Source organism: Thalassophryne amazonica, chromosome 1 (genome assembly GCF_902500255.1).
Source record: "Thalassophryne amazonica chromosome 1, fThaAma1.1, whole genome shotgun sequence".
NCBI lineage: Eukaryota > Metazoa > Chordata > Actinopteri > Batrachoidiformes > Batrachoididae > Thalassophryne > Thalassophryne amazonica.
In genome coordinates, this window is record NC_047103.1 from 151,006,521 (window position 1) to 151,023,117 (window position 16,597).

The 16,597-nt window shown below is 38.2% G+C and overlaps 1 protein-coding gene across 1 annotated transcript in view; it reads left to right on the forward strand.

Annotated features, from left to right (window-relative positions):
- LOC117515554 (lysosomal acid phosphatase-like) overlaps positions 1-16,597 on the forward strand; it is a 91,486-nt gene that overhangs the window by 35,850 nt on the left and 39,039 nt on the right. Inside the window, exon 1 of the mRNA XM_034176168.1 lies at positions 11,493-11,582. Coding sequence (XP_034032059.1) covers positions 11,493-11,582 — 90 coding nt within the window. Of the gene's footprint in view, positions 11,583-16,597 lie in introns of the transcript that reaches the window.

Genomic DNA, 16,597 nt, shown 5'->3' on the forward strand with positions numbered 1-16,597 from the left:
TGCTCATGGTTATATCTTCTCCATCATCATCCACTACATCTTCTGACTGTGTGGAATCACCCTGATCCACCTGAGAAACAGAACAAATGCATGTTTAATCCTGAAAAGTTACTTTATTCTGTCTACTGATCATCTGTGATCAGAAACAGCTTCTTCATCAATGTATTAATTAAACAGATAAAGATCAGGTCAGAAGAGAACGACCTGATATCAGGTCCAACAAACACAAACTGTCCCTCAGTCAACTCTTTAAATTCACTGACTGAAGAACCAAACAGTTGAGGATTATTTTGACCTTGACTGACCTGTCGATTCACATCATCACATCAGTTCTAACTTGTTTGTTGAGACTCATTCACTGATCAAATCAAGTTAATAAGACAATGATTTTGTTTTCACACCAGAACACCCTCAGTTACTGTTATTATGGACTGTAAACTCTGTATGTCCTTATTCACCTCCCTCTCTGATGAGACCTTCCTGGTTGAGGTCTCCTTCAGATCAGACTGTAGAACTGTTCTCCTACCTGTTCTTTTGGCTGGACATCAGCTTCACTCTCACGTCTCTTCTCCTCGCTCTTTATCTGCCTCTTGACATTTGACTTTCGAAACCGTCTGAACACCATAAAGACAAACGCACATCCTACAACAGCTGCAGTCGGTACCAGAATAGCTTTTACTGCCAACTTTGACAGTACTGACTGTAAGAAGAAAGGCAGTATGTTCATTATGGCAGAAACGTCTGAGCAAACGTCATTATGTGACATTTCAAATAAATAAATAAATAAATATATATATATATATATATATATATATATATATATATATATGAAACAGCCATGAAAACGTTTTCAGATGCCAACATTAAAACAATACAGATATAAAACTGGAAATGTTGTAATTTGTATATGTGACACAGGTCTCTCTTGCAAATGAGGTGCTGAGTCTCAAGGGACTGCCTGTATAAATAAAGGATAAATAAATAAAATAAAATATAAAATATGTGTCTCACAGTGATTAAGAACCTTTGAATTCACAGAAAATCATCAAGATTCCTGAACATTCCCAAGTCACTGATTGTGTCATGAAGAAAAATAAATAGTTTGGTCCTTTGTGGTAAATCTGTCTGGAGGTCAAGCTGATATTAAAAAAAGCCTTCAGAGTTCTTGGCTTCTTTGGATGTGACTGGAGAAACTGGACATCATGCAACTTTCATCCATTGTGTCACCAGTACTGGCTTCAGAGAGCAAAGGAAGGGATTTTAAGACATAATAAATATGAACCAAATCTAGGCTTGAAGCCGACATGTGCCTTTCAGCAAACTGTAGGTGAAATTTTAAGATCTGCTCTTCCACTCCACAGTGACACCTGAAACTGAAGTTAGGTTCTGAGTCTGCAGTTAAGGGGAAAGTTCAGGGAAAATCCAGTGTGGAGACATTAATTCTACATTTTTCCCTTAGCGCCCCTTCACACATAGTACGAATAAGTACAACTCAGGGCGACTCACGGCGAAACAGCGTATGAGTGAACCACGAAAACATTCTGCTGACGGGCAAGCGTGCACGATCCCGGTGCGATGGTTCGTGCACCTGACAGTGTCTTTTGAGCAAGGATCACAGCGTGAGCAGCTGCACCACATCACACTGATGATGTGAAGAACAATAAAATAAAAGCCAGCTGTATAATTAATGAATATCACTGGGTTGATATACAACCCCAATTCCAATGAAGTTGGGACGTTGTGTAAAATGTAAATAAAACAGAATACAATGATTTGCAAATCCTCTTCAACCTATATTGAATTGAATACATCACAAAGACAAGATATTTAATGTTCAAACTGATAAACTTTTTTGTTTTTGTGCAAATATTTGCTCATTTTGAAATAGATGCCTGCAACATGTTTCAAAAAAGCTGGGACAGTGGTATGTTTACCACTGTGTTACATCACCTTTCCTTCTAACAACACTCAATAAGCGTTTGGGAACTGAGGAGACTCATGATTGGGTATAAAAGGAGCATCCCCAAAAGTCTCAGCAGTTCACAAGCAAAGATGGGGTGAGGATCACCACTTTGTGAACAACTACATGAAAAAAATAGTCCAACAGTTTAAGAAAAATGTTTCTCAATGATCAATTGCAAGGAATTCAGGGATTCCATCATCTAACAGCCTGAGGTGATGCAGAAGCAAAGAGACGACTGCTGAACCCTCACTGCCAAAAACATACAGGAGCTGGCAGTAATCCTGCTTTTGGATTTGCCAGTTATGTATAATGATGTATGTGGTGTTCCAGTGATCAGTTCTCACACAAAAGATTCCCCAGGAATCACAGTTCAATCCCCCCCCCCCCCCCCCCCCCCCCCCCCCCGAATCTATAACAGAAACTTCATTTATGTGTAAACTGGAGTTTAATCAAAATTTTGGAATTTTTAATTCATGGACTGGCAGGATGTATTAATTTTTTTTAAATTCTCTGCCAAGGAGATAATGTTTTTGACCCTGTTTGTTTGTAAGTCTGTTTTGTTGTTGATGATGACATTTATTTTTGTTTGTTTTTTAATGATTGCTTGCATTATGTTTTGAAAAGGCATAAATAGAATTTGGTGAAATTGTGTGCAGAAATAGACCTCAGGTCAGAGAAAAATAGCTTAGATTTTGAGCCAAATGTGGATGCATAGTTTCTTTGACATCTACATTTACCCACATTGGGTTGAAAAGAACAGGAGATACAAACATACACGCATACATACCCGCGCACTTAACCCGAAAAGGGGTGGGATGAAGACGAACTTATTTAATCCCACCCCCAAATACCCATACGTTATTACGACTACCGAGTGTGACCAATATTCCTTTTTTATTACTATGTAATTTATATCATATATTAGTGATGAGTATCTATAATAATAATAATAATAATAAAAACAATTCCCACCATAATAGACAGTAATAATGACAATAATTATTGTCAATCAAAAAAATTTTTTTTTATTTTTTTTTTATTTCTATTATTATTATTACTACCATTTTTTTTAAATTGCTATTGATATTGCTGGTGTCATTCCTTAAGCCATTTTCATATGTCAATAAATTCCCCACATTTACTCAGAAAATGACTATTTAAAAGGACTATTCTTGTGTGTGTCGATGGTAATTCTCTCTCTCTCTCTCTCTCTCTCTCTCTATATATATATATATACACACACATATATATACATACACACATCATACATGCGAACATACATACACAAAATACACACATACATCACCTATACACATGTATACACATAATACATATACATATATACAAGTATGCTACATTCATTTTATTTTATTAATTTAATTACCTTAACTTTTTTATTAAATTTATCATTATCATTATTATTATCATTATTTTCTTTTTCTTTTCTTTTTTTTTCCACTTCCCCTCCTTCCCCATTTGTCATGTGTGTGGTGCATTAAAAGATGCAAAGTATTTTGTAAACCTGCTGCCAGAGAGGGGTCGCCCCCTGACACAGGTCCACCCTTTGCTGAATGTCCTAGGCTCTGCATTAAAAGAAGGTTTTGGAGTCTGCTGGCAGAAGGGGTAGACCTTCGAGCAACAGACCCCCACTTGCCGACCCTGATCTGGTGATAATGATGTAAGTGATGTAAGAGGGGGAAACAAGGAGGAAAGAAAAGGAAAAGTCTTTTTATGTATCAATAAACTTACATATGTACATATTTATATAAATGTAAACATAAATATACATATATGTATACATACATACACACCCACATACACATACATATTATACATACACATATATACATACACACACACACACACATATATATATATATATATATATATATATACATACATACATACACACACACACACATATATATATATATATATATATATATATATATATATATATATATATATATATATATACATACATACATACATACATATACATACATACACACACGCATACACATATATATACGCATACATATATACATACATACATATACATGTTTCCCCCTCTCTCTAAGTTATTACCATCATCACCATACTTCTATTTGACTAGCATTTCAACTACAGGATCATGATGTATAAAAATAATACTTTTGACCATGGTTACGACACCGGCAATAACAGGTATTATGCAAATATGTTAACATCTATTATATTAACAAACATATAGTAAGATTTTATTATCATTATTATCATTTTTTTATAATATAGTTTACAATTATGGCTATGATATATATAATTAAATTGATGTACAGGATAATTCCAGGTATTTTATGAAAGTTTGTGTGTCCTAGCGAGACCCCTTCTATTGCTGACAAGGCAAAAAAGCAAAGGTAAATTAACTAGAAATAAATTAAAAAGACGTGACGATCACGCACCTCTCTCCTCATTCATGTATTTCAACAGAACCATTTCTTTGTATCTTTTTTTGAATTGATGGATGTTAGGACATCGCTTGAGCTGAGGTGCCAAACTATTCCACAGCTTAATGCCACACATGGACACACAGAAACTTTTCCTGGTAGTTCTCACTGCCTTGACTTTAAAGTTACCACATCCCCTCAAGTTATAGCTTCCTTCTCTCTGGGTGAAGAGACTCAGAATATTACTGGGTAATGAGTTTTTACTGGCTTTATATAATAATTGTGCAGTGTGAAAATTAACCAGATCTGGCATTTTCAACAATTTGGATTGCAAAAATAGACTATTTGTGTGATCAAGATATTCTACCTTATAGATGATTCTTATTGCCCGCTTTTGGATTATACAGAGGGGATGTAGCAAACTTTTGTAATTGTTACCCCAGATTTCTATACAATATGTTAAGTAAGGAGAGATTAAAGAACAATACAATAAATATAATGCATTATGATCCAGAAAATATTTTGCTTTGTACATAATAGAGACATTCTTGGAAACTTTTTTATGTATGTGGCTGATATGAGACTTCCAGCTTAATTTACTATCGATGGTTATCCCTAAAAATTTGACTTCTGACACTTTATCTATTTCGACACCGTCTATATTTATTGGTAAATTAGAATTGACATTATGATTTCCAAAAAACATGACTTTAGTCTTTTTTATATTTAGGGATAATTTATTAATATTCAACCAAGTTTTCAGCTTAATTAATTCACTATTTACCACATTAATAAGTTTGCTATAGTTATCACTGGAATAGAATATATTGGTATCATCTGCAAATAATAATAATTTTAATAATTGTGACACATTAAATATGTCATTTATATAAAGATTAAAAAAATGTGGACCCAGTATGGATCCCTGTGGGACCCCACAAGGGATGCCCAAACACCCAGATTTAAATGCACCCATCTGCACAAACTGATGTCTCTCCGTTAAATAGCTTTGAATCCGGTTCCAAGCCACTCCCCTGATACCATATCTTTCCAATTTATTGAGTAGAATTGAGTGATTAAGTGCGTCAAACGCTTTCTTTAAATCAATGAATATTCCAACTATATAGTTTTTACTATCTAAGGTGTTGTAATCTCTTCTATTGCTTCAATTATTACAAGTGAAGTTGACCTACCAGACCTAATCCCATATTTACATTCATTAATTATGTTATATTTTTCTATAAAGGATCCTAACCTGTTCTTAAAAAGCTTTTCTAAAATTTTGGAAAATTGTGGAAGTAGAGAGACCGGTCTGTAGTTTGTGAAGATATGTTTATTTCCATTTTTGTATAGTGGAATAACTTTTGCCATCTTCATTTTGTTCGGGAATGTCCCAGTTTGAAATGACAAGTTACATATATGAGTCAGGGGTTTTGATATGCTTTTGATTATTGTTTTTACTAGCTTCATATCTATGTCATAATAGTCAGTTGATTTTTTATTTTTACATTTATTAACGATATCTATTATTTCGGCTTCACTAACACTGGAGAGAAACATTGTGTTTGGAGTGATTCCTGCTCCTTGTTACAACCATCGGGAATTTTTGCTGCCAAGTCAGGTCCAATATTAACAAAGAAGTTATTAAAACCATTAACTATTATTATAGATGTCCTTGTTCTTATCAATAAAATAATTTGGATAAGAATTACCTCTTACCTTATTTTTGATTATAGTGTTAAGAATTTCCCAGATTCTCTTGGTGTCATTTTTATTATTATTTAATAGATTGGTATAATATAATTTCTTGCTGGCTCTGATTATATTAGTTAGTTTGTTTTTATATAATTTATATCTATGTTCAGATTCTTTTGTCCTTAGTCTAACAAATTGTCTGTATAATGTATTCTTCTTTTTACAAGCATTTTGTAGACCTTTTGTTAACCATGGACTTTTGGCAACAGTACTGTTTTTGTTGACTTGGCGTATTGGACAGTTTATCTCATATAATGAATTGAAAATGTCTAGAAATTTATTGAAGGCACAATCCACATCATTCTCCCTATACACAGTGCGCCAGTCCTGTTTTGTTAAGTCATTATTGAGGTGATCTATTGCTTTTTGGGTTCTTACTCGTTTAAATGCAGAGTATTGGGGTTTTACCTGAAAATTACAATTGGAGTCATACACAGTGAACACAGGAAGATAGTCAGTTATGTCACAAATCAATAAACCACTTATATTTTTAGTTTCTATGTTGTTTGTGAAGATGTTATCTATTAGAGTTGCACTATTCAATGTAATTCTGCTTGGCCTGGTGATAACTGGGTATAAGCTCATGCTGTACATTGTGTTTATAAATTCGTCAGTTGATGTGTGCCTATTGGGGTTTATTAAATCAATGTTATAATCTCCACATATAAATATTTTTTTGTTATTTATTGATGAAAACATTCTGTCCACCCAGTTTGTAAATGTAGCCATATTTGAGCCTGGCGCCCTATATAAACAACTTATAATGTTTTTCTTGTTTCCATTATAAATTTCTATTGATATACATTCTAACACATCTTTTATTGTTAACGTCATACTTTCTATTACCTTAAATTTAATATTTTTCCGCACATATATAGCAACACCTCCACCTCCTTTATTCACTCTGTTGATGTAGTTTAGATCATAACCATCCAACTCAAATTGTATTCCTTTTTGTGCATTGAACCACGTTTCTGAAATTGTTATTATACTAAAGGGTTTTGTAAACTGCTGAAGAAATTCTTTGATACTGTTAAAGTTTGTGTACATACTTCTGCTGTTAAAGTGGATAATTGATCATTTACCTTCTGTTTTAACTGTATTATTGTAATCCTGTTCCGTATAGTAGTTGCAATGAAGGGTATCACTCAAAAAAAAACATATTATCCGGGTCTATTTCGTTTTCCAAATCCATTATCTTATGTTCGGTGTACTCAGTTGCTTTTAATTCCAATAATTCCTGGTTTATTATCCTCTGTTGTATTATTTCATCTCCTGAAGAGGAGATTATGGGTTTTGATTCAATGGTTTGTGAAGTAGAAGTAGTTTTTTTTTTTTACTTTTTTATTTCTCCATACATTATTGACTCATATTTCATATTTTTCCAGCTCTTTTATGTCCTTAATAACCAGCACCTTAGCTACTTCAGGAGACCCATTCAGTTTAATGAAGACTTTACAATTCCTGACCCATGTATTCTGAATTGTGTTTGTTTTCCTTAAGTATCTGGCTTTTTTTTTAGCAATGTCTACATTTGTTTTTGTGAAGTGATCATTCAAATAAACATTCGTACCTTTCAATTTTCTTCCTTGTCTCAACAATGTGACCTTATCCTTTCTGTTGACAAACTTCATGATAAGCACAGGAGGAGCGCCTTTCTTCGTAGGGAGAGGGTGACAAGCTTCAAGACAATTTACGTCCAAATCAATGTCCCTGGACGCCAGGAACGCGGCGACCTGTTGTTCCGCAGAGCTCTCCTTCATCTCGCCAGGTTCGAGATCACTGCCCGCGGCCACTGCGTGGGCATATGAGCGGGGTTTAATCACATCGTTAATCCTTGAGTACTGCTCCAAGTCCTCAACTCTCTTCTCGAGAGCCTCGATCCTCTTGTCCTTGTCCTCTAATAAGGCTCGTAGTCGCGCGACTTCCTCCACTAGCTTGAGTATCTTGTCCTGCTTATTCTTTATGTCAGCTACGTCCAGTGACACTAACTCAAGCGCCTTTTTAACCTCCTCCGACTCCTCCACCACCGAGCTTTTCTTTGGTCCCATTTTGTAGTGATTTCGTCCCCCTTTTTAAATATGGGGACCAGCGCCCCAGTTTGCCACTCCTTAGGCACTGTCCCAGACCTCAATGCATTGTTGAAGAGACGTCTCATCCATGACAATCCCTCCACACCCAGAGCATTCAGCATTTCTGGACGGATCTCATCAACCCCCGGGGCCTTGCCACTGCAGAGTTGTTTGACTACCTCAGTGACTTCCACCAGGGAAAGTGATGAAAATCCTCCATCAGCTTCCAGCTCTGCCCCTACTATAGAGGGCTCTCCGGTCTGACGCAGGAGTTCCTCAAAATGTTCCTTCCAGGGCCGGATTACATCCTCAGTTGAGGTCAGCAGAGTCCCATGCTTACTGTAAACAGCTTGGATGGTTCCCCCTTTTCCCCTCCTGAGGTGCCTCACTGTCCGCCAGAAGCACCTTGATGCCGACCAAAAGTCCTTTTCCATGGTTGCTCCGAACTCCTCCCACACCCGCTGCTTTGCCTCCGCCACAGCAGAGGCTGCTGCCCTTCAGGCCTGTCGGTACCTTGCAACTGCCTCTGGAGTCCTCTGAGATAGCATATCTCGGAAGGAAGGACTCCTTCAGTCGGATGGCGTCCCTGACCACCGGTGTCCACCAAGGTGTTTGAAGGTTGCCACCCCTTGAGGCACCTAAGACCTTCAGGCCACAGCTCCTCACTGCAGCTTCAGCAGTGGAAGCTTTGAACATTGCCCATTCTGGTTCAATGCCCCCAACCTCCACAGGGATGCTATAGAGAAGCTCTGCTGGAGGTGTGAGCCGAAGATCTGTCAGACAGTGGGCTCCTCCAAACATTCCCATTTCACCCTCACTATCCGTTTGGGGTTTACCAGGTCTGTCCAAAGTTCTGCCCCACCCTCTGATCCAACTCACCACCAGATGGTGATCAGTTGACAGCTCTGCCCCTCTCTTCACCCGAGTGTCTGGAACACGTGGCCTCAAATCAGATGATATGATCACAAAATGCTATCGTATCACTCCGTGTCTCTCCACCTTATTACTTTGATGCTACTGAAAACTTAATCAATGAAAATTTTTCCAAAATTTTTTAAAATTACTTTTTCCAAACTGAGATCTGTAGTATAATCAACAGGACACCAGGGTTGTGTGCAGTAAGTTTGGTGACACCACACCTTATGACTTTGATGCTATTGAAAATTGAATCAATAAAAAATTATCCAAAATTTTTTTAAATTACTTTCTCCAAACTGAGTTCTGTAGTATAACCAGCAGCACCCCACTGTTGTGTGCAGTAAATTTTGTGTCACTACACCTTATGACAATGCTATTGAAAAAGAAATTATATATAAACTAGGACTGCAAGCAGTCATATACGGGCCCTTGTTCCGCACGACCGCCTACCCAGGCCAGTGCGTGCCCTTGTGACCAGATGTGGGCATGTGCATACAGGGGCAACCACTCATCACACAGTTAAAATTTTAAGCAAATCACACAATGCATGAAGGAGTTATGACATGTGGATGGTTCATCCACTAGGGGGCGCTCGGTGTACAAACAGAGGGGCGAGGTGTGTTCATCACAGCCGTCATCAACCGTCATCACACGTGAAGTTTCAAGTCAATCAGACAAAGCATGAAGGAGTTATGACTTGATGTTCCATCGCGAAGGGTCAAAATGGCGGCGCCACAGCGGCCACACCCTTCAACATAGAGAAAAGCTTTCAATAACTTTTGGTCAGTATCATCTCTGGATGCTGTGAAAGCAATTTGAAGTGCACTGGACAAAATCACTAGGAGAAGTTTGTTCAACTACAACGTGTGGAAATCATGGCAAAATGACAAGAAAATTCAAAATGGCCAACTTCCTGTTTGGAGTAGACCCATGGTGCGAGAGGCTTTTTTGTACGTCTATGCACGTCACACGTGTACTAATTTTCATCTCCCTACTCCAAAAAAACCCTATAAGGAGGGTTTTTTGAAAGTTTCAAGGGGGCGCTATTGAGGCGTTTTGCCCCGCCCATGGGCAACGCCCCTATGAATTGTAAGAGGTTGTCATGCTTGACCTGTGTATCAATTTTCATGATGATATGACAAAATTAAAGCCGTCAAAAGGAAGAACGTAATTTCATGGCGAATGGGCGATATTCGGCACGCCACCACAAGGACGCCGTTACTCGTAACTTCACGGCAATCATCGTCTACGTTCACCAACTTGTTCTGCATGTTTTAGAAGTGGAATGAAGTTGACTGGGTTAACTATGTGACATCAGGACCTGTTAAAGTAAAAATAGGACATTTCCTGTTACCACCGGGGGGCGCTATGGCAAAGGTGGGAAGTTAATATATGCAGACGGTCAGGGCAGAACCCTCATCATGTCCACCAAGTTTGAAGGATCTACGATGAAGTATGTGGGCGTGACAGCCGTTCGAAGTGAAACGGCGTGCTCCGAAAAGATCGCCAAAGTTTGACGAACCCTAGCAGCCATGCCTTTTGACCTAATTACATTCTTTTGATAACTTTTAATCACCATGGGGTCATGATGAGGTTGACCAAATTTGAAGACGATTGGATGAAATCCCTAGGACGAGTTCATTGAAATGTAAGTAGTGGAAATGGCCAAAAATGGCAAAAATTAGCTCAAAATCTAAACTTAAAATCAAAATGGCCGACTTCCTGTCGACATTTGACCATGACGGTAACAGACTTTTTTTTGTGCGTCCCAGCATGGTAAATATGTGTACCGAATTTCGTGAGGCTACAACGAAAAAAACCCTATGCGGAGGTTTTTTTTTTTTAAGTTCTAGGGGGCGCTATTTTGCAATTTCGCTGTGACCTTGTGCGGATCTGGCCGGATGACTTTGCAAAGTTTGGTGAGTTTTGGAGCATGGGAAAGGGCCGAAATTTTGATTTTAAAAGTGATAATAATAATAATAGTAATAATAATAATAATAAAACACGCAATTACAATAGGGCCCGAGTCCGGCCCTAAAAATTGATCTCTGCTGTCTTTTCCTGTTTGCACTTTGTAGACGGTCCCTAAGCTTCCGTTTCTCTGCCGCCTGCCCGTTCAGATCAGTGTTATTTTTTCAGCTCAGAGGACGGCTCATATGGAAGGTTGTATGTAGTTTGTTGTTTACCTTCCTGAGAGAAGAAACTTGTGTTGTTCGTTTTTCTACAACTTTTCTCTTAAGATCTACTGAGCCGTGAACTTCGAATCTGTGAATATTTTTCTAACTTTACTGCAGTGAGAACTCTTTTATCCGCAACTGTAAATGTGTTTGGTTAGTTTGCTGTTTGGACACAGTGAAGATGATCTGTTTCGCCTTGTTTTTTGGACTGACGGTGGGTTCTGTGTGTGGAAAAGCTGCTGCGGAAGCAAAACTCGCTTATGTGACTGTGGTGAGTCTGTTAAAATTTACTCTGGAGAACCGCAGTGAAGCTTGTTTTACGTTGGATATTCGACAGACATTCGTCCGGTTTTCCCTCTTCTTTGCGGGTAAACGTCCTCTTCGCTCCAGTTAAATCTCTTCTTTGCTTCGGCGACAGAGTGACTCTTGAGCAAGGCACTCCAACATTTCAAGTGCATCCGTATTGCAGACATTACAGTAAACAAGCGGAGATAGTAGACGGCTACGTCGAGTACCAACTTCCTGTTTTCAAAATAAAAAGGTGGGTGTTCAAACCAGAGATACTGTGTTTAAAACTATTGAGAAGTTGTTGAGCGAAAATGCTAATGTTTACATTTAAAATTAATGAAAAATATGAAGCGATTTAAAATGCAAAAACAAGAGGCGTATCTCATGCAACCTGTGGAGCGCTATGGTTCCACATGGATTTTGAGTCAATTGATCACATGACATGAAAGCTATTGAGCTAAAATTCTAATATTTACATATAAAAATTAATAAAAAATATGAACAGATTTAAAATGTTAAATACAAGAGGTGTATCTCATGCAGCCAGTGGAGCGCTATGGTTCCACACTGATTTTGAGTCAATTGATCACATGACCTTAAGGCATTGGAGAGCAAGTCTGGCCCTCTTCTTTGTCAATTGAAGAGTTTGAAATTTTATCCTAGGTTTTCTCCAGTGCCAAATATATCTTGACAATAATTTATCCTACTCATTAAATTGCTGATCAGATATTTTGATTGGAAGGGTCTCAAACAAATCTAATATTCTCGGCAAAAAATTCAGCTTTATTGACTCAATTCTAGACTCAAAACTTAGTATTGGTATCAAACGGCATCTTATTATGTCCTCTTTTAATTTTTGACTCAATTTACTAAAATCTAGAGCATAAAGATCTATCAAATCTTTTGGTATAATTACCCCGATATATTTTATGTATTCTTGGTCCCACTTTAATTCGATTTTAGATTTATGAGTTGGCCTGGCTTGTACTGGTAACTTAACACCTGAGTCTTTTTTAATGTTCGATTTATAGCCTGAGATAGAGTCAGAATCATCTAAGAGTGACAATAGTTTCAAAAAAGAACTCTCTGGGTTTGCCAAGTACATTAATTTGGACTAATTGGACAACGCTGTCTTGTTCCTCTTTCTAGGTCAAATGAATTTGAGATGACTCCATTAATTTAAAGTTTTGCATTTGGGTTACGACACAGTGCTTGAATAGTTTTAATAACTGTCTGGTGGAAAACAAATTTTTTGTAATACTCTATAAAACTCTCAACTAACTCAATCAAAAGCTTTTTCTGCGTCGAGACTTAATAATACTGCCTGAATTGTATTTTTAACTATATGATCAATCACATGCAATGCAGGGGTGGTGGCCAAGTGGTTAATGTGCTTGGTTTCAGTGCAGAAGGTTCTGGGTTCAAATCCCACCCCTGCCACATTTCTCCATGTAATGTGGAGTTGCGTCAGGAAGGGCATCCAGCGTAAAACCTGTGTCAATTCAACATGCAGATCCACCTTGGATTTGTTGTGGTGACCCCGAGTGCAAACAAGGGAGCAGCCGAAGGGACTTACTTACTTTTTTACATGCAATGTTTGGCGACTGTTGTCTTGTGTCTACCCTTGCTTGATGAATCCTGTTTGGTCAAGGCTTATCATCTGTTATTTTCCATTCTTTTTGCCAAAATATGGGAAAAATTTTGTAATCTTGGTTCAGTCTATAGCTTCTACCCGCTAATTTATCTTTACTCTCTTTTGGTATCAGTGAGATCATTGCTTTTTTCCATGGGGGGGGGGGGGGCTGTTTTTATCACATAGTTGTATGTGTCATTCATTATAGGGATCAAGTAGTCTTTTATTTCCTTGTACCACTCCGATGGGAAACGTTCGTGCCCGGTGGCTTATTTGGTTTTAAATGTAATATTCTTTTTAAAAAATCTGTTCATATTTTTTTATTAATTTTTATATGTAAATAATAAGAAGAAGAGGCTCATATTTAACGTGGGTAGCCAACGAAAGCACGAAGCTTGTTTCCAGAAGGGCCCACGGCACGTGTCTCTCACTCCTCCCCAGCACTGTTGTTAAGAGTGCCAGTTGGGAGCATGGCTGCGATCGGGAAGCGAACCCAGATCGCTGGCGTCCCAGTCCAACGTGCAAACCATTACGCCACCATCTCCCTAAAATGCTAAAATATTAGCATTTTAGCTCAATAGCTTCCAGGTCATGTGATCAGTTGACTCAAAATCAGCATGGAATCATTGTGCCCCACTGGCTGCATGAGATACACCTCTTGTTTTTACACTTTAAATCTGTTTATATTTTTAATTAATTTTATATGTAAATATTATCATTTCGGCTCAATAGCTTTCATGCCATGTGATCAATTGACTCAAAATCAATGTGGAACCATAGCGCTCCACAGGCTGCATGAGATACAACTCTTGTTTTTGCATTTTAAATCAGTTTATATTTTTAATTAATTTTAAATCTAAACATTAGCATTTTCACTCAATAGCTCCTCAATAGTTTTAAACACAGTATCTCTGGTTTGAATATCCCACCTTTTTATTTTGAAAACAGAAAGTTGGTGTTCAACGTAGCTGTCTACTATCTCCGTTTGTTTACTGTAACGTCTGCAATACGGGCACACTTTAAATGTTGGAGTGCCTTGCTCAAAGTCACTCTGTCGCCGAAGCAAAGAAGAGGGAATACCGGAGCAAATGTCTATTGAATATCCAATGTAAAACTAATTTCACTGCGGTCTCTGGAGATACACTTCTGGAACTCTGTTCATAATTCTGCAAGTTTAATTTCAACTTTAGTTTTCGGCAGAAACACATCTGTTCAAGTGTCATTTCCTTTTGTTAAATTTATGAATGTCTTGGAGAGAATTTAGGTTAAGAATTTATCTAGCAAATCTTTTCATATAACTTTTTTGTTTGATTCATCGAAGATGATCAAAGCTTAATTTTCCTGTTTTTAGTGGGTGAATCTGGTGCTGATTAAATTACAAGGCTTGGTTCACAGTGTCACATGATGGTAATTTTAACTCAGTGTTTGACCTTTAACAAACAGATTTGGAGCTGAACCTTGGAAACATGTGGATCTGACTTGTTTTGCATAAAATCGATCAGGTGACAAGTCAGCTGCACAACCAACACACTTGGTATTAGAGGAATTCATTGCTGATAGTTTTGAGTCATAGTCAGCATTTTTGTCTTGAAGAAACCTGCATCTTTTAATAGTTCTCAGTTCCCAACTTGCCAACCACTGTTTTGTTATTTCCTGGCTTTGGAAAAGCATGTACCTAAACAAGACCACCCCCTCCAAACTGTAACATGGTACCTCAAAAACGATAAAAGTTCTACTCTTGCAACTCCCTAAATTAAAATGGTATAGTGCACACACGCAGACACAAGGTGTTGTTAGGACATAATTCACCAAGTCAAGTGGCCCACTCTAGGTTAAACCTGTACGCACATAAATGTCAGCCACTTACAATTACATTGTGTTTCCTGCTTTACATGTTGATGAACCAAACCTGCATATGTTAAACCTCTTCACATGTAAATACCCGCCACTAAAGGTTATACTGCGCTCCTCGCCTGGCATGTTAATGATCCAAGGCGCACATCTGTTTTCCCGGCAGGTCCCCTGCTGGGTGATGTTCTATTGAATGTTTCCAAAGATGTCTCGATAATGCAGGGGTGCCCACGTTCTCGATAATGCAGGGGTGCCCACGTTCAGCCCTCAAGATCTACCTTCCTGACACACTTAGTTGTCTCCCTGTTCCAACACACCTAAATCCAATGAAAGGCTCATTAAAAGCCTGCTAACGAGTCTCATTTGATTCAGATGTGTTGGAACAAGGAGACAACTAAGTGTCACGAAGGTAGATCTTGAGGACCGAACTTAGGCACACCTGCTATAATGTGTATGAAAACTTTGATCACTCATATGGCATTGTGCCAAGTGCAGACAACCGCCTGCACCTGCTGTTTACGTAATTAGCTGGTTGGCCCTTTGTGTTTGATTGCCATGCCCTCTGCAGGATATGAAGCCGGACTGAGCCTTATATAAGTTTGTGTGCCTGGAAAGTAAATGGACTGCATTTATATAGCGCTTTTCCATCTGCATCAGGCGCTCAAAGCGCTTTACAGTTATGCCTCACATTCACTCCGATGTCAGGGTGCTGCCATACAAGGCGCTCACTACAAACCGGGAGCAATAGGGGATTAAAGGCCTTGCCCAAGGGCCCTTAGTGATTTTCCAGTCAGGCGGGGATTTGAACCCATGATCTTCTGGCCTCAAGCCCAACACCAAGCCCAACGTGTGAAGTTTTGAGTTTTCTGTGAGGTAAAGCACACACCATGCATGTTTGGATGTAGAAACAGTCTCTCTTTATTGCTTCCAACTCAGGTTCTACAATGACATACAGTGCATCCAGAAAATATTCGTGGCGCTTTTTCCACATTTTGTTAGCTATGTTACAGCCTTATTCCAAAATGGAGTCAATTTTTTTCCTTGAAAGTTCTACTCACAACACCCCATAATGACAACATGAAAAAAGTTTTTTTTTTTTTTTGCAAATTTATTAAAAAAACAAACAAAAAAACCCAAAGCAAAGGAATCACATGTATATAAGTATTCACACCCTTTGCTTAATGCTTTGTTGATACACCTTTGGCAGCAATTACAGACTCAAGTCTTCTTTAATATGATGCCACAAGTTGGCGTACCTATCGTTGAACAGTTCTGCCCATTTCTCTTTGCAGCACCTTTCAAGCTCCATCAAGTTGGATGGGTAGTGTTGGTGCACAGCCATTTTCAGATCTCTCCAGAGATGTTTAATCAGATTCAGGTCTGGGCTTAGGCTGGGCCACTCGAGGACATTCACAAAGTTGTCCTGAAGCCACTCCTATGATATCTTGGTTGTGTGCTTAGGGTCATTGTCCTGCTGAAAGATGAACCGTCGCCCCAGTCTGAGGTCAAGTGCG